The sequence below is a fragment of the Elgaria multicarinata genome, chromosome 21, assembly GCF_023053635.1.
Source record: "Elgaria multicarinata webbii isolate HBS135686 ecotype San Diego chromosome 21, rElgMul1.1.pri, whole genome shotgun sequence".
Taxonomy (NCBI): Eukaryota; Metazoa; Chordata; class Lepidosauria; order Squamata; family Anguidae; genus Elgaria; species Elgaria multicarinata.
In genome coordinates this window covers 3,037,973-3,062,397 of record NC_086191.1, presented here as the reverse complement: position 1 = coordinate 3,062,397, position 24,425 = coordinate 3,037,973, and the positions used below count along the sequence as shown (strand labels likewise).

The following is a 24,425-nucleotide window of genomic DNA, read 5'->3' as shown; positions in this document are numbered from 1 at the left end:
TGGGTGAACATAAGTCTTTGCTCCATGCAAGTTTTCCCTTCTATACATCAGTGGCCACTTTCACCCCCCCCCCACACACACACCTGGCTGAACCAGCTGCTGTCACAGGGGCTCTCAAACTTCACTGAAAGCCTGCCACAAAGAGAACTTTTTTAAAAAAATCCTGAGATTTTAGGGCAAGAAACACCACATTGACTACAGGGAGAAGCATGTCACCTTGCACGATCACAGAATCATAGAATCATAGAATAGTAGAGTTGGAAGGGGCCTCTAAGGCCATTGTGTCCAACCCCCTGCTCAGTGCAGGAATCCACTCTAAAGCATCCCTGGCAGAAGGCTGTCCAGCTGCCTCTTGAAGGCCTCTAGGGTGGGAGAGCCCACCGCTTCCCCAGGTAACTGGTTCCATTGTCGTACTGCTCTAACAGTCAGGAAGTTTTTCCTGATGTCCAGCAGAGCGCAGCTGGAATAAAAACCCAGTATGGATGAGCCCCTGGAAGAACACTTCTGGAAAGGTTGTTCCTACATGCCATCATGTTGTTCCATGAGGGCATAATAAGCATTACCCCTACGAGGGAAGGTTACAACAGCTGGAATTATTTAGCTTGGAAAAATGGAGGCCGAGGGGAGACTTGATAGAGGTGTACAAAATGGCGCCCGGTGTGGAGAAAGTGGCTAGGGAGACATTTTTCTCCCTCTCCCCTAATACTAGAACCCAAAGGGGTCATTATCCCATGAAGCTGATGGGTGGGAGATTCAGGACAGGTAAAAGGAAGGACTTCGTCACACAGCGCAGAGTGAAACTGTGGAAATCACAAGATGTAGTGATGGCCACCAATTTGGAGGACTTTAAAAGGGGCTCGGATAAATTCCTGGAGGAAGAGAAGGCTATCAATGGCCACTAGTCCTGATGGCCATGTGGTACCTCCAGTATCAGAGGCAGTAAGCCTCATGTGGCGCAGAGTGGTAAGTGGCCGTTACTGCAGCCGAAACTCTCCCCACGGCCTGAGTTCGATCCCAGCGGAAGCGGGTTCTGAGGCAGCTGGCTCAGGTCGACTCAGCCTTCCATCCTTCCGAGGTCGGTAAAATGAGTCCCCAGCTAGCTGGGGGAAAGGTAACCGTGACTGGGGAAGGCAATGGCGAACCACCCCGCTACAAAGTTTGCCAAGAAAACGTCAGCGAAAGCAGGCGTCCCTCTAGGGGGTCAGCAATGACTCATGTGCTTACACGAGAGGTTCCTTTCCTTTTTTCAAGCCTGTGTTGCTGGGGAACATGGGTGGGAGGGTGCCGTTGCACCGTGTCCTGCTTTGTGGGTCCCTGGTTGACAGCTGGTTGTCCACTGTGTGAACAGAGTGCTGGACTAGATGGACCCTTGGTCTGATCCAGCAGGGCTCCTCTGATGTTCTGATGTTCTTAATAAAGACTAAAGCTGGAAGGGTGACAGTCAAATAGGCGCTGCTCTGAATAGGATGAAGGATGGAAGAGTTTACAGCTGCAGCTGAGGAACTGTGCTCTGTGTGCCTGGAGAGGTTTGGCTATTCGGTAGTATAGACGTGTATTAAAGGAATACGGAAATATATATATATTAATAAATATCCTAATTGTCATTCACACCCTGCTCGCCTTTCCTGAGACAATCTCTGGGGCGAATTCGTTTTCCCGGTGATGTTGCAAGACGGACCCGGGAGGCAGTTTCTACACAGCGCAGGCTGGGAACATTAAGAGCAGGGTGGGGAGTGAAATCCGGAGTCGAGAGCGAACACGGCGAGAGCAAAGGGTGTGTTGTGAAGATGAGAGAAACAAAGACATTCCGGCACCGCGGCGTCTTTCTTTCGCCTCGGTGCCAGAGCCCGAGGCGAAGAGGCCCAGCTGTCCCTGTGCGTGGCAACGATGCCTCCCGAAAATATCCCTCTGAGCCTGGGAGGAACAGACTTGCTGATTAAAGACGCAACCGTATGATGCGTTTAGACTAGGGTGATCATGTTTGGGAAACCGAAAAAAAGGACACCCAGCGTGGGGGAGGTGGGAACGCACGCTTTCCGCATCATTCCCATCACCACCACGCGGCTGCCATTAGCATGGCAGAGGGGAATGAAGCCAGATTCCGGCTGGACATCAGGAAAAACGTCCTGACTGTTAGAGCGGTACAACAATGGAGCCAGTGACCTAGGGAAGTTGTGGGCTCTCCCACTCTAGAGGCCTTCAAGAGGCACATGGACAACCACCTGTCAGGGATGCTTTAGGGTGGATTCCTGCATTGAGCAGGGGGTTGGACTCGATGGCCTTAGAGGCCCCTTCCAACTCTGCTATTCTACAATTCTATGACAAGCTTTCCGGAGGCCTCAGAAAGCATGTCTTTCTCAGCCCCACTCCGATCAGGGCTTTTTCTACAATGTCCAGTAATGATGCGCTTTCCCCTTTAAGGCCCCGATTGGAGCAGTGCGAGAGAATGGCGCACCTCCAGAAAGCGCGCCATTCAACTCCGTCATGCTAATGGTGGCCTTAAAGGGGAAAGTGTGTCATTCCCGGACATTATAGAAAATTATAGAAAATTGCCCCTGACACCCAGGACAGAACATAAACCTGGACAAATCTGGAGGAAATCCTGACTGTTGTTCACCCTAGTCCTGTGCTACCAGTATCACAGGCAGTAAGACTATGTACACCAATTGCAGGGGAACATGGGCAGGAGGGTGCTGTTGCACCCATGTCCTGCTTGCGGGTTCCTGGTCTGATCCAGCAGAGATTTTCTGATGTTCTTCCCTCTCTGGTCTTATAAGATACTTCCATAATACTAGACCCCAAGCTTTATGGGATTATAGAATACTAGAATCCCACGAAGCTGATTGGTGGGAGATTCAGGACAAATGAAAGGAAGGACTTCTTCACACAGCGCAGAGTTAAATTATGGAATTGACTACCACAAGATATAGTGATGGCCACCAATTTGGATGGCTTGAAAAGAGGGTTGGATAAATTCCTGGAGGCGAAGGCTATCAATGGCTACTAGCCCTGATGGCTATGTGCTACCTCCAGTATCAGATGCAATAAACCTATCTACACCAGGTGGGAAGGTGCTGTTAGGGTGACCATATGGAAAGGAGGACAGGACTCCTGTACCTTTAACAGTTGCATAGAAAGGGGAATTTCAGCAGGTGTCATTTGTATATATGGAAAACCTGGTGAAATTCCCTCTTCATCACAACAGTTAAAGCTGCAGGAGCTATACTACAGTGACCAGATTTAAAAGAGGGCAGGGCACCTGTAGCTTTAACTGTTGTGATGAAGAGGAAATTTCACCAGGTTCCCCATATATACAAATGACACCTGCTGAAATTTCCTTTTCAATACAACTGTTAAAGAAACAGGAGCCCTGTCCTCCTTTCCATATGGTCACCCTAGGTGCTGTTGCACTGTATCCTGCTGGCTGATAGCTGGTTGGGCAAGGAAAAAGAGGCGGGGCTCTGGTGCTAGTGTCAAAAGTAAAAATGGCTTTAATATAGCTTTTTTTAAAAAAGTTTTTCTTGACAAATTATCAAGGATGCGCTCAACGTTTCGGATTACTAAGAATCCTTCTTCAGGAGCTAAAATAGATTGAAATAATATACTGTTATTAAAAGTGTACCTTAAATTTTACAACATATTTTTTAAAATTTTTATTTAATTACATTTATATACCGCCCCACAGCCAAAGCTCTCTGGGCGGTTCACAAAAGCTAAAAACAGTAAACATTAAAAATATACAATTTTTTAAAAAAAAGCATATATCAAATGACATTTGGCCACTGTGTGAACAGAGGCCTGGATTAGATGGTTTGATCCAGCATGGCTGTCTTTCTGTTCTTATTTTCTTAACTTACAACTATATATCTGATAATAAAACTACAACAGCCATGATGCAGCGCAGCTGTGAGCGAATTGTAGATGCATTAAAAAAAATCAGGAGCATCTGACGCAAAATTAGAAGTCGGTGATGCAGAAAATGCAGCAGTGTGAATGGGAGCATCCCAAATCCAGAGAGGGAGACGGGTTTTCTGTAGAAATACTTTACCTGGGACTGAGAAAACGGACGTTAGGATGGAACGTCTTTTGATAGTTTCTAGTGCCAAGTCCATACAACAAACACATGGACTTTTCTCTCTCTAATCTATGGAACTCTTTCCCCTGGACACATGCCAAAATTTGACTCGAGCGTTTTCAGCCTTTTTACAGCTTTCTGGGGTTATTTTAATTCTAGGTGACTAACTTATAATTAGCAAGCATTCGACTCTGTTGGCTTGTACTGACGCTGGTCTGTTTGCTTGTTTTAAACAGGATATAGCAGGTTAGAAATGTACGTGAATAAATGTTAAAACTGTTTCCCTGCAGCATGGAGCTAATGAAGATTGCGTGGATGGGGAGAATCGCACGCCTCTGCACTGGGCCGGTGAGTACTAAACACTGACCAATGACCGCCATTTTGGATAGGATTTGAATACAAATTGGAATCAAATGGGAAAGCAATTTATTAGGGGAGAAAAAGTGTTCCAGGAGATCAGTTCAATAACCAGACAATGGGTTCACCCATCTTCTCACTTAGCTCTGCAAAATATATACAGGGGACCAGATACCAAGCTCTTAAATAAGGAATTAATAAGCCATCTACTATTGGCGGCGAGGCAGTTGATAGCTAAACATTGGACGAATGGCGAAGGGCTTCATATTGATAATTGCTATCAAAGGGCTTGGCAGATTGCTCTCTTAGAAAAGTCGATGCAAAAATTGAGGGATGTACGAGGACAACAAAGTGAAGATAAATTTCAGGGGGTATGGAGGAAGTTTATTGACTATGTGAATAAAGAAAAAGATGGGCCAGGATCTCTTCTCGATCCTCCCAGAGTGCAGGACATGGAATAACGGGCTCAAGTTAAAGGAAGCCAGATTCCAGCTGGACGTCAGGAAAAACTTCCTGACTGTTAGAGCAGTACGACAATGGAACCCGTGACCCTAGGGAGGTTGTGGGCTCTCCCATGCTAGAGGCCTTCAAGAGGCAGCTGGACAACCATCTGCCAGGGGTGCTTTAGGGTGGATTCCTGCATGAGGGACGGGTTGGACTCGATGGCCTTGTAGGTCCCTTCCAATTCTGCTATTCTATGATTCTATGATTCTATGGGAGGACCCCTCCATCAGCATATGGAAAGCATAGGTGGACAGATAAAGAGATTTAGTTCTGGGGTGCCCTGAATTGAATTGAATTAAACTAAATTAATTAATGTTAAACAATCTTAAACCCAGGCAGGAATATATCATAGAATCATAGAATAGTAGATTTGGAAGGGGCCTACAAGGCCATCGAGTCCAACCCCCTGCTCAATGCAGGAATCCACCTTCAAGCATATGACCTTCATAGAATCATGGAATGATAGAATAGTAGAGTTGGAAGGGGCCTACAAGGCCATCGAGTCCAACCCCCTGCTCAATGCAGGAATCCACCCTAAAGCATCCCTGACAGATGGCTGTCCAGCTGCCTCTTGAAGGCCTCTAGGGTGGGAGAGCCCACAACCTCCCTAGGTAACTGGTTCCATTGTCGTACTGCTCTAACAGTCAGGAAGTTTTTCCTGATGTCATCTCCTCTTCAGCCTTAATCCAACCATCTGACCGATGTCTGGATGCTTCCAGACAAGGGGTCCCTATTGCTAACGATCTAAAAGCTTTGAGCAGTTATTTCGTCTTTTCCTCCTCCTCAACAGATTTTTTTTTCTGGTTAGAAAAAAGATAGAAGAAGTGATGGGAAAATTTAGGAGGGTTACAAATTGAAGATGATAACATCTGGACTCGCAGTAAAATTCCACGAATGAGGGAGTGCAATTGCACAATACAAGCTTCACCTGGAAGGATCCTTACTGTGCGGTAGTTGGGTTGGTTGGTTTGTTGCTTCTGAGTAAATACAAATCTAAAGAAATACACTCTGGTTTTCTTTAATCAAAAGACCAGAGTATGTAGCAGGGTGTCTTAAGATGCGTCCAGGTGGACAGCTGCTGGCGCTACCAGGCAAAAGACAATGTCCGGTCCCTGAGGTCATCCGAGGGCCTGCTCCTGGTGGTCCCACATAGATCCATCCTCCGACTGGAGTCCACCAGGGGAAGAGCCTTCAGCGTGGTGGCCCCCCTCCTGTGGAACTCCCTGCCTCTGGAGGTCAAACAGGTGCCAACTTTGTACTCCTTTCGGCGCCTCCGGAAAACATCATTATTCCAGGAAGCCTTTCCTTAAGGTCCACCCAGGAGTCACTGTATCTGCTTCTTTTAAGATCTGTTTTAAGTGTTTTATTCTGGTTTTATTTTCATTTTATCTTGTACACCGCTCCGAAATTTTCAATGGGGAGTGGTATATAAATACTGTTACTAAATAATAATAAATAAATAATGTGCAGCTATTGGCTGCATTCAGACAACACTACAGTTAACACTGGGGAAATAATGAACTTGACAGTTGTTTATCCAGCGGGTCCTCCCCATACGACATGTTGATAACCAACTGTGGTGTGGATTACAATCAACGTTGAGTTGACTATTGGTCACATTGAGTTGACTCACTCATCCCTGCCCTCTCTCCCCCCTCAGTTCTCCCGCTAGTATCCCATCAGCCATTGCTGCTGAAAGTCTATCCTGCCAGCTGCCGCCGTTTTGACCACTCTTGCCTTGTGACTCTGTGGCTGACGAAATAACCGTGTCCTCCACACAACACAATAACCCACAGTGGGTTAAATAACCGACCATCGACTATTTAAACCACAGTTGGTGATCGTGTTGTCTGAACCCATTCTTTCTCTTCCTCCTTAACGTAGGCTGACCCTATGGAAAGGAGGGCAGGGCTCCTGCATCTTTAACAGTTGTATTGAAAAGGGAATTTTAGCAGGTGTCCTTTGTACACATGCAGCACCTGGTGAAATCCCCTCTTCATCACAACAGTTAAAGCTGCAGGCGCCCTGCCCTTGTGACCAGATCCAAAAGAGGGCAGGGCTCCTGCAGCTTTAACAGTTGTGATGAAGAGGGGATTTCACCAGGTGTTGCATGAATACAACTTACACCTGCTGAAATTCCCTTCTCTATACAAATGGTAATGATCCAGGAGCCCGGTCCTCCTTTTCATATGGTCACCCTACTTAATAGATCTTTTGTGGAAAGAAATAAAGATGGAAACAGCAGTGCAAAAATATGGGATCAACAGCATCTGGGTCCCCCTTTAAAATCCCAGTAATTGGATGATAAAACCCCCAGACTGGAAGCCTCCTTAGGTAGGGTGACCCTATGAAAAGGAGGACAGGGCTCCTGTATCTTTAGCAGTTTTATTGAAAAGGTGTCCTTTGTATATACGGGGAACCTGGTGAAATTCCCTCTTCCTACCCAGCTGAATTTTAAGTTGCTTTTTTTAATGGTGTGCTGCTTTTAATGATGCACTGGTTTTAAACGACTGAATTAGTTTTATGTATTTTATGGTGTTTTTAATTGGGTTGTACCCCGCCTCGATCCAGAGGGAGAGGCGGGGTAACAAATAAATAAATAAATAAATAAATTATTATTATTATTATTATTATTATTATTATTATTCACAACAGTTAAAGCTGCAGGAGCCCTGCCCTCTTTTGTATCTGGTCACACTAGGCAGGGCTCCTGCAGCTTTAACTGTTGTGCTGAAGAGGGGATTTCACCCAGTGCTGCATGCATACAAACGACACCTGCTGAAATTCCCTTTTCTATGCAACTGTTAAAGATATGGGAGCCCGGTCCTCCTTTTCATAGGGTCACCCTACCTTAGAGCCCAATCCTATCCATGTTTAGACAGAAAAAAAAATCCTACAACTACCAGCATTCCCCAGGAATTTTTCCTGTCTAAACATGCATAGGATCGCGCCCTTAAAGTCTGAGGGTGAAACCCAAAGCAGCGGCCCCAAGTGCGAATTTACTACAGAGTAAGCCTTATTGAACGCAGTGGGACTTACTTCTGAGTAAAAATGGGTTTGGCAAAGCTGCATCACGCCCTCCTTGAATTTTTTGTTTTCTTTGAACCAGCAAATACTGTGAATCGTATATTAAGTGCGGTGAGCGGTACCTGGTCAGGAAGAAAGCTGCTGTACAAATTTATATTTATGGTTATGAATATGTTGTGAACGCTTTTAATACTGGCTTCCCCTTTTTTAAACCCAACCCACGACAGCCTCCTCTGGGTGCGCGTCCAGCGTGCTTCTCCTGTGTGACCAAGAGGCCTTCTCGGATGTCATGGACAACGTAAGCTCTTCGCTGGGTGTGTCGAAATATGGTTGGAAAGGGACAACCCTCCGTTACAAGCCAAAATTGCATTGTGGGTGGTTGGGGCGTGCCGGGAATTGCCCAGACATGCATAAGATCGCACCCTTAAAGTTTTCATTTTCAACCTGGTGTTTGGGGGGGGGGGGTGTAAAGCCGGTGGCTGGGTTCAGATGACTCGCTAACCAATGGGAGACGGGGGGGGGGGGGGACAGAAACAAAATGGAAATCAGCCGTTGGTCAGCGTGTCATCCGAACTCAGCCAGAGTGGCGTCGTGGCTAAGGTGTCGGACTGGGAGACGGGCGATCCAGGTTCTAGTCCCCACTCAGGCACTAGGTGACTTTGGGCCAGTCACAGACTCTCCCAGCCCAGCCTACCTCGCAGGGTTGTTGTTGTGAGGATCAAATGGAGAGGAGATGGATTAGGTACATTGCTGCTCTGTTTACTGAATAAAGGTTGTGTGGATTGCACGGCAGTTCCCATTTATTGTCTCACATCTTGGCAGGAGGGCTTGGAATCGTGGCACCAGCTCCACCGACCTCTGCCCCTGACCCCATTGTGGTCTGTTGTTACGAGGCGTCCTTGCTGGCCTGGCTGGTTTCCCAGTGCTTCTTTTCTCTAGCCAGTCGCCCTTAGTGGGCTTTCACAGACTGAATAGACCTCCCCCAGGTTCAGCACTAGGCCTTATTAACTCCAATTTGAGGGGGGGGGGGGCTGAGCAAAATGTCCTCTCGTGGGGGGTCCTCGTCGGCCAACGGGCCCCCAAGACAGGGGGTTATTGCGCTGTGGTGGCAGTGCTCTGAGTGGCGTTGGGAAGCAGGGCCTATTTCCCACAATGCCCCTGTTCAGAAGACACCTTAAACCATGGCTTTAACCATGGTGGTTAAGCCAGAGAGCCAGGCTGTGTTCAGAAGTCACCTTAAACCATGGCTTTAACCAAGGTGGCTAAGCCAGAAAGCCAGGCTGTGTTCAGAAGACACCTTAAACCATGGCTTTAACCACAGTGGCTAAGCCAGAGAGCCAGGTTGTGTTCAGAAGACACCTTAAACCACGGCTTTAACCATGGTGGCTAAGCCAGAAAGCCAGGCTGTGTTCAGAAGACACTTTAAACCATGGCTTTAACCATGGTGGCTAAGCCAGAAAGCCAGGTTGTGTTCAGAAGACACCTTAAACCATGGCTTTAACCACGGTGGTTAAGCCAGAGAGCCAGGCTGTGTTCAGAAGTCACCTTAAACCATGGCTTTAACCACGGTGGCTAAGCCAGAAAGCCAGGCTGTGTTCAGAAGACACCTTAAACCATGGCTTTAACCACGGTGGTTAAGCCAGAGAGCCAGGCTGTGTTCAGAAGTCACCTTAAACCATGGCTTTAACCACGGTGGCTAAGCCAGAAAGCCAGGCTGTGTTCAGAAGACACCTTAAACCATGGCTTTAACCACGGTGGCTAAGCCAGAAAGCCAGGTTGTGTTCAGAAGACACCTTAAACCATGGCTTTAACCACGGTGGTTAAGCCAGAGAGCCAGGCTGTGTTCAGAAGTCACCTTAAACCATGGCTTTAACCACGGTGGCTAAGCCAGAAAGCCAGGCTGTGTTCAGAAGACACCTTAAACCATGGCTTTAACCACGGTGGCTAAGCCAGAAAGCCAGGTTGTGTTCAGAAGACACCTTAAACCATGGCTTTAACCACGGTGGTTAAGCCAGAGAGCCAGGCTGTGTTCAGAAGTCACCTTAAACCATGGCTTTAACCAAGGTGGCTAAGCCAGAAAGCCGGGCTGTGTTCAGAAGACACCTTAAACCGTGGCTTTAACCATGCTGAATAAAGCAAAAAAGGCTGATTCACTGTGGTTAAAGCCATGGTTTAAGGTGTCTTCTGAACACGGCCTGGCTTTCTGGCTTAACCACCTTTGTTAAAGCCATGGTTTAAGGTGTCTTCTGAACGGGTCCAATCCCTCAGAGTCATGCTCGCCTTGAGGCATCTTGAATCATAGAATCATAAAACAGCAGAGTTGGAAGGGACCTACAAGGCCATCGAGTCCAACCCCCTGCTCAATGCAGGAATCATGGGGGCCAAATCCTGCTGTCTGGAGAAGAATCAAAGTGGTGCAGGTCAGATGCTGCATGGATGCTGGGATCACTGCCCAAAGACGCCGGTGCTAGACCAGCCCTGCTCAGGATCCAATGAGGGATAGAGTCCTGACAAATAGGAAGGAGTTATTTGACCCAGTGGAGGCTGGCGGCTCCGATGTCCATCGGGTGGTGAATCCGCTCCGGGTTTCCGTCAGAACCAGTCAGAGCTTTAGAGTTTTGACTGGTTCTGACGGAAACCCGGAGTGGATTCACCACTGATATCGGAGCCACCAGCCTTCACTGGAATTTGTACCTGTGTTAGTTCAAGCTTTGCCGCTTTGGGTGGTTTTTAAAGGCTATTTTCGATATTGCTTTTAAATAGATATTGTTTTTATGCTTTTGAGGGTTTAAATTTTTTGTCTATCTGTTTTTAATGTTCATTGTTTTTAATTTTTGTAAACCGCCCAGAGAGCTTCGGCTATGGGCGGTATATAAATGTAATAAAATAAATAAATACATACATAAATATTTTAAGAACCCTTTCACTGAATAGCTGGAGGGTGCCCTGATTTTTTTAATACACTGTTTTCACCCCACAATCAAGCTAGGCCCGAAACATCTTTCTCTCCACGTTTCTCTGCAGAAAGGACGGACGCCATTGATGGTGGCTGCACAGGGGAACCAGCCGGCCATCTGCTCCCAGTTGCTCCAGAGAGGGGCCAAGGTGGACCTCACTGATAAAGACGGAAAGTGAGTCTCATAGAATCATAGAAGAGTAGAGTTCGAAGGGGCCACTAAGGCCATCCAGTCCAACCCCCTGCTCAATGCAGGAATCCACCCTAAAGCATCCCTGACAGATGGTTGTCCAGCTGCCTCTTGAAGGCCTCTAGTGTGGGAGAGCCCACAACCTCCCTAGGTCATGGATTACATTGTCGTACTGCTCTAACAGTCAGGAGGTTTTTCCTGATCATAGAATCATAGAAGAGTAGAGTTGGAAGGGGCCTACAAGGCCATCGAGTCCAACCCCCTGCTCAATGCAGGAATCCACCCTAAAGCATCCCTGGCAGACAGCTGTCCAACTGCCTCTTGAAGGCCTCTAGTGTGGGAAAGCCCACCACCTCCCTAGGTCACTGGTTCCATTGTCGTACTGCTCTAACAGTCAGGAAGTTTTTCCTGATGTGCAGCCAGAATCTGGCTTCCTTTAACTTGAGCCCGTTATTCCGTGTCCTGCACTCTGGGAGGATGGAGAAGAGATCCTGGCCTTCCTCTGTGTGAGAACCTTTTAAGTCTTTGAAGAGTGCTCTCACGTCTCCCCTCAACCTTCTCTTCTCCAGGCTAAACCTGCCCAGTTCTTTCAGTCTCTCTTCATAGGGCTTTGTTTCCAGACCCCTGATCAGCCTGGTTGCCCTCCTCGGAACACGCTCCAGCTTGTCTGCGTCCTTCTTGAATTGTGGAGCCCAGAACTGTGTACTCTCTCGACAGCGACCGGTTAGGCTGACGTACGGTGAATGGCCCAAGTCACCCCATAAACTTCATAACTGAGCTGGGATATGAACATGGGTCTTCCCAGCCTTGCTCCAGTGAAGCACACTGCCTCTCCACTAAGTTTGGCATCCTGTTAGGAACAGCAAGGAGATGTTTTTGGAAGCCCATGAAAATGGAACAAGGTCAAGTGTTCTCTGCCCAGCTGTTTGTCCCCAGCATAAGGACACAATAAGAGCCCTGATGCTGGATCAGACCAAGGGTCCGTCTAGTCCAACGTTCTATTCTCACAGTGGCCACCCAGCTGTTGACCAGGGATCCACAAGCAGGACACGAGTGCAACGGCACCCTCCTACCCATGTTCCCCAGCAACTGGTGCACATAGGCCTACTGCCTCTGGTACTGCGCAAATCACATGATACTGCTTCAGGTCTTCTTATGCGCAAACATGAAACATAAATTAGTAGTAAGAACATCAGAAGTGCCCTGATGCTGGATCAGACCAAGGGTCCATCTAGTTCGGCACTCTGTCGACCAGGGACCCACAAGCAGGACACAGGTGCAACAGCACCCTCCCACCCATGTTCCCCAGCAACTGGGGCACACAGGCTTACTGCCTCTGATCCTGGAGGTGGCTCATCACCATCAGGGCTAGTAGCCACTGATAGCCTTCTCCTCCAGGAATGGATTCAGCCCCCTTTTCAAGCCATCCCGATTGGTGGCCATCACCACGTCTTGTGGTAGTGAGTTCCATAGTTTAACTCCGCGGTGTGTAAAGAAGTCCTTCCTTTTATTTGTCCTGAATCTCCCACCCATCAGCTTCGTGGGATGACCCCACGGGGTTCTAGTATTATGGGAGAAGGAGAAAAATGCCTCCCCTTCCACTTTCTCCACACCAGGCATGATTTTGTACAAATCTAGCATGTCTCCCCTTACTCGCATCAGGTACTAGGGATGGGTGAGGAATATCCACAGCCCAGGGGGTGGGGTGTCCTAAGTGAGCACGCAGACAGCAAAAGCTGATAACGGCAGAAGCCAGAATCCCTTGGCATCATATCTGAGTGAACAGGGGATGCGTTTTCGCAAGGCTAGGGGCAAAATGGGACAAGGAGGACAGGGCTCCTGTATGAAAAGGAGGACAGGGCTCCTGTAACTTTAACAGATGTATAGAAAAGAGAATTTCAGCAGGTGTCATTTGTATGCATGTCACACTTGGTGAAATTCCCTCTTCATCCCAACAGTGAAAGCTACAGGAGCCCTGCCCTCTTTTGGATCTGGTCACACTAGTACAGCTCCTGCAGCTTTAACTGTTGTGATGAATAGGGAATGTCACTGCGTGCAAACCATGGCTGGCTGGCGGGGGCAGGGGGGATGCTGGGAGTTGTAGGACCTTTTTGTGTCTCAACTGGCATAGGATTGCGTCCTAAGATGGCTTTGAACTGGGATGTAAAATGTCATGGAGGACAAGGGTCCATGGCTTTTCGCTAGGGCTGTGCACGGACCCCCCAATCCGCTTCGTGGCCCGATCCGGATCCTCTTCGCGCTGCTCCGCCCGTCTCCTGCTCCGCTCCATGGAGCGAGATCCGGCTTCGCTGCCATTGCCACATGGACAGCGGCAGCGGCGCAAGATAAGCCACCCCTCACCCCCTTACCTGTGTCTGTCATCATGGGCTTCAGTTGAGGCCCCGGTTGAAGCCGGATTGAAGCCCGCGATGGACGCAGGTAAGCGTCCCTCCTCCCTGCTCCCTTACCTGGCATGGATGGTGCTGCCGGCGGTGCCAGATGAGTCCCCCTCCCCCCCCACTTACCTGAAGGCGGAGCTCCGGATTGAGGCGATCCTCTTCGCCTCGATCCACAACCCCCTCGACTCTCTTCGCCTCCACCTTTTCCGGAGGCGAATCAGGCCGCCTTGCTCCTGCTTCTCTGAACCGAAGAGAAGCGGAGCACAGCCCTACTTTTCACCATGATAACTAAATGGTACCTCCAAATTCAGTGGCAGTATACCTTTGGAGAGGATATTCTGTGGGTAAACGAGAAAGGACGGCTCATTTCATAGCCCGCTTGCGGGCGTCCGGATGCATTGAGCTGGCAAATGCCGGAGACAGGGCTGAGCCTTTTGGTCTGGCTCAGCGGGGCTATTCTTATGCTTTCCTGAATAACCTGGTGGCAATATCCCCCGCTGCTTGGCTGTGGTTGTGCGGATGCAGCATCCATGGATCCTCCTCCTCCTCTCGCCCTGTCTAGGACTGCTCTCATTCTCGCTTGTGAAAGTGGCAGCACCGAGTCGGTGGAGCTGCTTCTGCAGAATGGAGCCAACGTGGCGCTGGGTGACCAGACGGGCCATGACTCCCTCCACTATGCCACGCAGGCCAAGAATCGGCCACTGAGGCGACTGGTCCGGAGTGCCCTGAAGAAATGGAAGAGGAGAGGTAAGGGAGTGGCGGGGCTTGGGAAACCATTCCTCAATGCTTGCAGGTTCTAGACTGTGATCCTGGGCATGACACCCCAGGCCTAAAAAAAAGGATGCTTTTCTTAGTGGATTATAAACATTTTAATTGATTAATCAGCTAAGAGAGCAGTCCTATGACCCCTAAGCAGCATCTGGGGGGAGCCATGAAATAGTTCGGATTCTTGGATCCAAGGTTGGAGACAGTGCTCTGACCTCAGATCCAAGAATCCGAGCTGCCCTTCATCTTATAGTTGGCATGGAGAGAACCGTGCCGGCTGCTCTCCGAGATTGGAAAAGCAACCTCGGAGAGGAAGGAAACAGGTTGGTTCCATGGGCATAGAGGGGACTGGGGAAGCAGAGAAACTTTCCAGCCTCCTTCCCAACCCTTCCAGAGAGCCCTAGCTAGATGGGCAAAATGCCCGTCTAGCAAAAATGCTTAGTGGGACAGCACAGAAGCGAAGATAGCCTCCACATTCCTCCTGCTCTGCATAGGGTGCCCATCAACCTCCGATAGAATTGTGCCCTAATTCATTGAAAGGATTCTACCCTTAAACGTAGAATCATTAAAATAAAATAAAATGTAAATTTTCAGCCATAATTAAAAAGGTGCCCCTGATTAATTGGGTAGCCTATTTTTAATAATGAGAGATGCAGAAATAATAATAATATTACCGCTAGTAGCACTGCTGCTACTACCACTAATAATAATATTATTTATTTATTTATTTATTATTACATTATTACGCCCCATAGCATAAAACTTTTGACACAGGTTCACAGGTAATATAAGGATGTTCATGTGTGTGTGTGTGAACCCACATTTGATGTATCAGTACACAGTTGTGGGTGGCAGCACAAAACTTGAGATTTGTGGCACAAAACAGCACAAAATTGGCACAAACCTTTTGCCTGTGTTGGAAGGGTTTGGGAGCTCGTGGTTAACAGAACCCAGTTCTATTGCGGGTCATTTTTCTAGTCCTTAATATGTTGCCTGAAAATACCCTTGCTGCAGTCATCATAAAATCACACACAGACCTTGAAAATGTCTCAGTATATTCTTTGTGTAAGTCCACAAACACATAATTGCATCGGAATGTACGAATACCTCTGCAACTTCCATTTAGTGGTGTTAATGGGTTGTGGCATCGTTTCGAATCAGACCAAAGTTATAACCACCGGCATTTAAGTCATATAACGGAGCGTAGCAATTCCACATGAATCCCTATTATGTCCAACCCCCTGCTCAATGCAGGAATCCACCCTAAAGCATCCCTGACAGATGGTTGTCCAGCTGCCTCTTGAAGGCCTCGAGTGTGGGAGAGCCCACCACCTCCCTGGGTAACTGATTCCATTGTCGTACTGCTCTAAGAGTCAGGAAGTTTTTCCTGATGTCCAGCTGGAATCTGGCTTCCTTTAACTTGAGCCCGTTATTCCGTGTCCTGCACTCTGGGAGGATCAAAAGAGGTCTATGAGTTTCCTCAGCTCACACCTTGTTTCTCCATTTCCACAGAGCAAGGGTTCGATTATTCATCAGAGGCTGGCTCACAGGTAAGAAGAGACCATTAACCTTTAGAATATCAGATTGTCGGGGTATATTTCACATTTTAGTGGAGATGTCTAGTCCCCAGTGTGCAGCCACTAACGTAACTGACACACAGATCACGGGTGCCTTCAGTAAGCAATTTATCCCTTCTTAACTGGGTTAATAACGGATCGTGTTAGAGTAGAGGTGGTGCTAGATACCTAAGAGATCCAGGGCCCATAGGGTGTTAAAATGCACAAATTTGCAGGTGCCAATTTATTTTTTTTAATTATTATTATTATTATTATTATTATTATTATTATTATTATTATATTTATTTGTATCCCACCTTTTGCCCAATACTGGATCTCAAGGCGGCCAAATATATGTATGCAAATATATGTGCATAATTAGAAATAATTATTATAAATTACATTTTATAGAAGGCAAGCTCGAGTCCTGAAAACAGACGGGCACCGTGGGATATTCCCCAACATATTTATTTATTTGTTTATTAAGACATTCGTATCCCGCCCTACAGTGGTGGCCGAAATTGTGGACGCTTTTTGAAATTTTCACGTTTTGCAACTTTGCATGCTTATAGGAAATGTTCTGTCTCGCGAAATTCAAACGTTTATATATCAATTGAAAGAGAATTTCATGCTGAATTCAATACAAAAAAACCAGAATGCAAAAATATCTGCAGAACTAAAAAAGTTATGCTTACTTTAGTTTAAAAATAAACACAGGCGTGATTGAGTGAAGAAGTGGATTGGCATTGCAAACCCTACTGGCCAATCGCAGTCCTTGTTCTGGGGACCAATCACACGGCAGTAGCTGCGATACGCCATGTTTCAAGTTGAGGGAAGTCAGTTTTGCTGTTTGTTCTGTAAGTGAAGCGCAATTGGAGATTGTGTGAATATTTGAAGCATTTCTCAAATTAAAAGTGTTCGTACGTACATCATAAACAGAGCAATGGCTCCAAAGAAAAGAGTTGATTGGACACCCAGGAAAAGAAGCTGGGTGGTTGTATTACGTGAATCAGGTCTTTCAATTGATATATAAATGTTTGAATTTCGGGAAACAGAACATTTTCTATAAGCATGCAAAGTTGCAAAACATGAAAATTTCAAATAGAGCCCACAATTTTGGCCACCGCTATATATCACAAGGATCTCAGGGCAGGTTACAGATAAAATTATACAAGCAATATGAAACAATAAATATGCGCAGCTAAAAACAAATCATACCATTAATAAGCTAAAGCCAGTACAAAATTTAAAAGCAGTAAAACCAATTAAAACCAATTAAAACTATGTGCAGGTTTGGTAAATTTAGCCATTAAAGGCTTTGTTAAAAAGCCAGGTCTTAACTTGGTGCCAAAATGAAACAAGTTAACCCAGCGGTCCCCAACCTTTTTGGCACCAGGGACCGGTTTCGTGGAAGACAATTTTTCCACGGACTGGGGGGGGGTTGAGGGGATGGTTTTGGGAAGCCACGCCCGCCCCCCCCCCCCACTCCAGGGTCCTGGCTTCGCTTTGGCTGGGTGGGCGCCCAGCCGAAGCAAAGTCAGGATGCTGGGGCGGGCGGCTTCGGAATGGCGTGCCCGGAAGTCACTCTCCCAGAGCGTCTTCCAGCTGGGCGCACCGTTCTGAAGCTGCTGCCCCCACCCCAGCGTCCTGGCTTCAGTTCGGGTGGGCAGGTGAGATGGCGCCCCGCGCCCAGGTACGCTGGGGTGTGGGGGTGGGGGTGAAAGCAGCTCACCTGCGCGGCCCGGTTCCTAACAGGACACGGACCAGGACCGGTCTGTGGCCCGGGGGTTGGGGACCCCTGAGTTCACCTTTTGGGCTTGGCTGTGTCTCCAGGTCCCATCCGAGAGCGGAAGAGAGACAGACGTGAGTAGCCTGGCCCCCCAGAGCGAGAGAGGAGACCAAAGTGACGACGAGGAAGAGGAGGAAGATCCTGAGCTGAAAGAGTGGAGGAGCAGATATCGAGAAGAGAAGATGAAGGTCATTCAGTTGGAGCTGCAGCTGGCCCAGAAGATGAAAGAGTGCGACGCCCTCTCGGAAGGGTGCAAAGGGATGAAAGAGAGGGTGTGGGACCAGGTGCAGGAGATCAACCAGCTCCTTCCGGAAGGAGAAGACAAGAGCCAGGACTGGAAGGAGCTGAGCCAGCGGTACAGCCGCGACGCCACCGAGGAAGACTATTACCTCAACCTTTTGGCCGAGCAAGTGCAAGAACTGAAGAAGAGGAGGAAGCAGCAGGAGGAGGCCCGGGAGAAAGAAGCGCCCAAAATGGCGGCAACGCAAGAAGTCAAAAAAGATGAGCCGAAGACCCTTGTAGAGCCAAAGAGTGCTGAGGGGAACGTACGGTGGCCTGGGGAGGAGGAGGAGGAGGAGCAGGAACGTCAACGAGCGGAGCTGAAGCGCCTTCAGGCCGAAGTCGCCGTGGCTCTCGAGGAGAAGGCAAGTGCCGCAAAGAGGGTGCTGGAGATGGAAGGCCACATGGAGAACATGAGGGCCGTGATTGGCGTCTATGAAGCCAAGAAGAAGACCCAAAGTGGGACGCTGAAGGAACTGGAAGCTCGCGTCCTGGAGCTGGGCGGTGAGAACGAACAGCTCCGGGGGCTGTTGGCAAAGCACCTGGGAGAGTGTGGGAAAGCAAGGAAAGCCGAGGGCGGATTTGCCTGTGAGAAGGTGTCTCAGTTCCTGACGGAGATGGAGGAGGCGTACGCCAGAGTGAAGGAGGAGAACTCTGCGGTGGTGGCTGAAAACCAGGCCCTGAAGCGGGAGGCGGAGGAGACGCTCAGGAGCAAGCTGCAGTTCCAGGCGGTGCCATCGGGAGCGGTCAAGAGGAACGTGTCTGCTTGGCAGAAGGTCGTCGCGGGCCTAGAGTGTGCCCTGGCGAAGCTGGAGCAGGTCAACTCCACCCTCCTGGAGAAAGCTAGGCCTCTTCGGGAAGCCATTTTGGCCCCTCCGTCAGGAGTCGTCGTGATGAATGGCAACGGGCATCCTGAAGGAGAGAACGGGGTCTTCCGGGGTGAGGGAAAACTGCCACTGGGCAACTCTAAAGTCCTCAAGGAGCCAGAAAAGGATGAAACAGGAAAGAACCAGCTCCATGACGGCTCCGTCGGGCAGGTCAAACTCAGGCCGAAGCCCGACACGGCAGAAAACAAGGCCCGGCCGTGTCGGAAAAGCTCCGAGTTTGAGAAGGAGGTGTGGGACCTCAAACAGAACAACGGCAGCCTCGTGAAGGAGCTGGCACAGCTCAGCAGGGAGAGGGAGAAGCTCCAGGATGAGCTACGGAGTTTGAATTCTCCAAAAGAAGGGCCTTCACAGGCGGAGATGACAGGAGGCCTGGTGGAAGAGTTGAAGCAGACCGTGGATTCCTTGACCCAGCAGCTCTCGGCTGAGAAAGAGGAATCGAGAGCGCTGCGCCTGAGCCTGGAGGCCCAGAGGAAGGAGATGGTGATGGTGAGGGACAGCTTCCTCAAGAAGATGACCAAAGAGGCCAGCAGCGTGGGGGGTGAGAACCTCGACAGCTGCATCTTGAAGGAGCTCCATTGGAAGCTGGACAACGTGGTGAAGAAGCAAAACGAGGCCTTGCAGCTGGTGTCGGAGATGGAAGAGGAGAACCATGCCTTGGAGGCTGACCGGACGCTCCTTGCTGAACAGAACAGCCTCAACGCCGCCACGGCGGATGAAAAAGCCCAGCAGGAAGTCATCTCCTTCGAAGCCTCGGACGCCGTTGGAGACAACTTGAAGGTCAGGCAGCGGATGAGTGAGGCGGAGGAAGGCCTGCAGGAGCTGAAAGAGGCGTTGGAGGTGGCCTGGGGCTCTCTGGGTGGGAAAGGCAAAGAGGTCACCAAGCTGAAGCTGCTGCTGGACCGACTGGCCGCCAAGATGGCCCAGCTGCGTCGTGAGGAGGAGGAAGCCCTCAGGAAGCACGAGAAGGTCCGCGGCATGCTGTCCGTCAGGGCCCAAGCCCTGGGCGAGGAGTTGGCGGTACTTCAGGAGAAATATGAAGGAGCCAGCGGAGAGGTGGCCCGTCACAAGGAAGCGCTTGCCTCTGAGAGGCAGAAGAACAAGGAGCTCCTAGCTGAGGCACTGGAGCACGAGGAGGAGGTGGAAGAGCTGATAGGGACCTCTCAGATGATGCAAAGCGTGGTGGAGAAGTTGAATAGGAAGGTAGAGGAGCTGTCCAAGACCTGCCAGGACAGAGAAAGCAAGGTAGGAGGCTTCTAGAGGTTCTGCACAGATCTTGTAGAACGGAGGTCGCCAGCCTCGATGGGGTCAATGGGCACAATTGGAAATTTGAGAGGCTGTCCTGGCCGCTCTCACAAAATGGCTCCCATAGGTATGGTTGCCCATTCACGGTGGGCATTGCTGGTAAAAACAACAACACCGAAATAAAAATGGCAATGGTTAGAGCTTCCAAAATATGCCACAGGCCAACCGTGATTAAGAGATGCTGGCCTGCTTCCATTCTCCATCCACTTGGCAACTCCCCTATCTCTAGGTCTAGCAGCCATCATAATTATGGTTTGTTAATTCGGACTTCACGCCAAACCATCGTTAGTAGAAACCTCGGTTTGCAAAGTTGCTTCGAGACTCATAGTTTCTGATTCTGGTTTGCTGGATAATACAAACTCTGGTTGTCAATTCAGACATCATGCAAAACCATAGGGAAATTTCCCTGTCCGAACTCAGCCCTGGAAAAGACTGTATTTTGCTCTCCTTCCAAGGAACTCAGGAGTATAAGTCAGGTTCTCCCGTGTAACTGTCACATTATTATTATTATTATTATTATTATTATTATTATTATTATTATTTCTATATTTACCAATAGCCAAAGCTTTGATGACAGCTCACAAAAATTTAAATCCTAAAATGCAACATGATAAAAACATAAATCCTTAATATCCAAATGTTTTTAACAAAGCTAACAATACAATATTAAGACAAGACAAGACAACTTTGAAAAACTGATAAGACATGAAAGCTAAGAGCTTTAATGCTAAGACGTTAAAAAGCCTCATCATCAAATGCCTGGGAGCAGAGGAAAACCTTCCTCTGGTGCCGAAAAGGGGTCAACGTTGGTGCCAGGCGGGCCTCACTGGGGAGAGCATTCCACAAAAGAGTAGGTTAGGCTGAGAGACTATGGGGCTGTCTCTTTGGACAGAAGATTGCATATGGCGGCAATTCATGGGTTTCCAGCAACAACCTACGACTGTCACATTCATAGGTTGTTACCATGACGAACCTGGGTACTTTGGGTTGTTTGTTAAACAACCCCAAATTAACCCATGGTTTGTTCGAATTCTCCCAACTCACGAATTGCCACTGAACACCACCGTTATGTCTGAACAGTGGCCGGTTAAAGGTTGTACAGTGAATTTAATGTCTGGGCGAGGGTTTGAGACAGTCCACCTTGAACGCTACAGTCAAGACTGCATTGTAATTTTGTACGAGGGCTTCCGTAATGGCCCCGTGAGCTAGGCCGTTTGTTCCCCCATTTTATGGAAGGAGGGACTGAGGCAGGGGAATCCCTGGGGTTGCTGAGACTCACGCTCTCTCTCTTTCATTTCCCCTCAGATCAAGAAGCTGCTGAAGGAAACGGAGAAGCTTTCAAGCGAAGTCCTCAACCTGCGCAGCGAGCGGGCCCGCCTTCAACTGCAGAACGAGGCGAGTCCCGCACGGTGTTTTGGGGCGCTCTGGATAGCTTGCGGAGAATAGCGTTTCTAGAGATTTTTTTTAGAGTGCGGCTTAAAAGACACTGAAGAAGCGAGCCATGGGCATAATAACCACACCGGAACATCCATACTTTGCACATTGTTCAAACCTGATGTGCTAATTATCCCCTTCGGATTGGGCGTATAGCATACCGAATCTGCATCATTTCTGGGCAGTATTTCATTTCTATCTGTGCACCGAAGAAGGCTGGGATCTTAGGAGGAATCTCCTTTTACATGAAAGTTGCGATTTCTAGGAATCTCTTGGAGATCGGCTTGTCTCTACACCTCTATACCCTATCGTAGCTGCGCAGATGCGCCCCATTGTATGAAGCCGCTGCCAACCCGGGCTTTCCCCAGCGAAACGGCTCTTTTTTGAAGTGTCGTTTTACCGCGACTTTTTATGATGTTGCCATGGTTATTTGTTGTCTGACTAGGATGGCCAGATGAAAAGGAGGCACTCACTTAAGGCCTTTCCCCTTAAAAATAAAGTTTCAGTAGCCCAGTAGTGTCAGCTCTGACTGGCAGCAATCGCCTTTTACCTAAAAATAAAGATTCTACTCCTCATGGTTCTAAATACAGGGCTGACTTTAAAATAGGAACATAAAAAGCTGCTGTATACTGGGTCAGACCCTTCGTCCATCTAGCCCAGTATGGTCAGCACGGGCTGGCAGCAATGGCTCACCAGGGTTTCAGGCAGGAATATTTCCTGGCAGGAATCAAACCTGGGACCTTATGGATGTAAAGCATGAACTTTATCACCAAGTTATGCCCCCTCACCCTTTTTAACATGACGCCAAAAGAGACTGAAGTGTGGAACGACTGAACATGTGGAAATCGTACAGCAAGGGATCTCAAAATGGCTGCTGCCTGCCCTCCATTTTGATCCTCTGCTGGTGTTCAGGGCTGAGGTAAAATTTTGAGTGTGGAACATCCCCTGTTCCAAGAACTTCATGCTTATAACCAGCACATTGTGACACTTATGGGAAAACACACACCATGGTTTCCACATGTGGGAATGTGGCACATGCATCTCCTGTTGAGCAGGCCATGGTCATGTAGATTAGAAAATTAGCATTCTGCCGTTACATTTGTCTTTTTTTGGTGGGGTGAGCTTCATGTCGGTGGCGCAGAACATCTGTGGTCTCCATCCCATTGGTTCCTCCGTGTATTTCAGGTAGTTCAGAAGAACCATCAAGAGATTGTGGCCATCTATAGAACTCACCTGCTCAACGCAGCCCAGGTAAGAATGTCAGAGAAATATTGATAATATTTCTCCTTAGGAGGCATCTTTGGAGGAGAAATTTCTCACTACTCCCAGGGAAAAGGTATGGTTGGTAAAGGGACTACTAGAATTGTAATAACTTAATGGAGGGGATCCTTAAATGAGCGATTTATTGCACACACCTGATTGGCTACTCTCAGAATTTTGTGGGTCCATTACATGACATCATCAACAGCCAGGATGTCTCCCGTTCTATTCCCTGGAAATCCCACTATTAAAAGAACCACTTTTAATGTGGTAATATCTGTAAAGAAGCGGGATCTACCACCACTAGATTGCGCTGTCTCAATGGAAGTAAACAGAGGGGAATTACTCAATTCAAACCGTATGATTGGCCCTCGCTGCCTGTGCAATGCAACCTATAACAACCGTGACAAAGAAGCAAAAGCCCCAGGTAAGCAATGTGATTTCCCCTTAAAGACACTCAAAGTGAGCTGAATTTGGCTGCAGGCCCTGCAGTTCAACAGCTATAAACAGTACAAACATAGGAGAAGAAGTCATAAAGGCTGATCTACCCAAACAGCTGATCCCATGGCAATACTTTTTTTCTGAACCGTACTATTCCCAAATGCAACTTTTGATTGCATGTTTGAAAGCTTGCCATCAGGGGAAAATCCTGCACGTAGAAAACTAGCATGTCAGAAAAGTGGTTAGGTTAGAAACCTCCCCGGCATTTACTTTTCTGTGTGCAGGTGCTGCTATTTGTTATTGTTGTTATTTATTTCTATTTATTTATCTATTAAATGCCCCATAAAATAAATTTCTGTAGGCGTTTTTAAAATAATGATAAAAAATACAAACACGGTCACAATAAAATCAACAATATAAGACTAATAAATGTATAGAAAAGGGAATTTCAGCAGGTGTCATTTGTAGTCATGTAGCACAGGGTGAAACTGCCTCTTCATCACAACAGTTAAAGCTGCAGGAGCTATACTAGAGTGACCAGATACAAAAGAGGGCAGGACTCCTGCAGCTTTAACTGTTGTGAGGAAGAGGGAATTCTACCAGGTGCTGCATGCATACAAATGACACCTGCTGAAATTCCCTTTTCTATGCAATTGTTAAAGATACAGGAGCCCTGTCCTCCTTTTCATATGATGATGATGATGACTTTTGACTTTTGGGGAAATGTATTTCTCCCTTTCAGGGTTTCATGGATGAAGACGTCCACGCAATGCTGCTCCGGATCTTGAGGACCAATGACAGCTGAAGTCACACTCCAGGACTTCCCCTCTTCCATTGTGTCTCTGCGCTGTGTTCCCGGCTCCTGCACCCCCATCGGAAGGCCTCCATTCATTGAGCCTGCATTACTTGGAAGCTTTGCTGGATATTCACCCACCTCTCCCATTAAAAGCAGGGCTTTCATGGACCTACTGCTTCTGCCCTAACCTCTTTTTAACCCTAGGCATTATTATTATTATTATTATTATTATTATTATTATTATTATTATTATTATTATTATTTACATTTATATACCACCCCATAGCCGAAGCTCTCTGGGCGGTTTACAAACATTAAAAACAATGAACATTAAAAACAAATTTCCTGACTTAGAGCTGAGCAGAAGCAGAGAAGAGCAGCTGGCCCAGCTCAAGTAGAAGCTATAAA

The 24,425-nt window shown here is 48.0% G+C and overlaps 1 protein-coding gene across 1 annotated transcript in view; it reads left to right on the top strand.

Moving 5' to 3' along the window:
• The window catches only part of ANKRD35 (ankyrin repeat domain 35), a 43,868-nt gene extending 19,842 nt beyond the window's left edge, over nucleotides 1–24,026 (top strand). Inside the window, exons 5-13 of the mRNA XM_063146239.1 lie at nucleotides 4,366–4,423; nucleotides 8,191–8,261; nucleotides 10,988–11,094; nucleotides 14,071–14,255; nucleotides 15,786–15,823; nucleotides 17,663–20,026; nucleotides 21,392–21,485; nucleotides 22,710–22,771; nucleotides 23,964–24,026. Of these exons, the coding sequence (XP_063002309.1) occupies nucleotides 4,366–4,423; nucleotides 8,191–8,261; nucleotides 10,988–11,094; nucleotides 14,071–14,255; nucleotides 15,786–15,823; nucleotides 17,663–20,026; nucleotides 21,392–21,485; nucleotides 22,710–22,771; nucleotides 23,964–24,026 (3,042 nt within the window). The remainder of the gene's footprint in view (nucleotides 1–4,365; nucleotides 4,424–8,190; nucleotides 8,262–10,987; nucleotides 11,095–14,070; nucleotides 14,256–15,785; nucleotides 15,824–17,662; nucleotides 20,027–21,391; nucleotides 21,486–22,709; nucleotides 22,772–23,963) is intronic.
• Nucleotides 24,027–24,425: the final 399 nt, after the last annotated feature.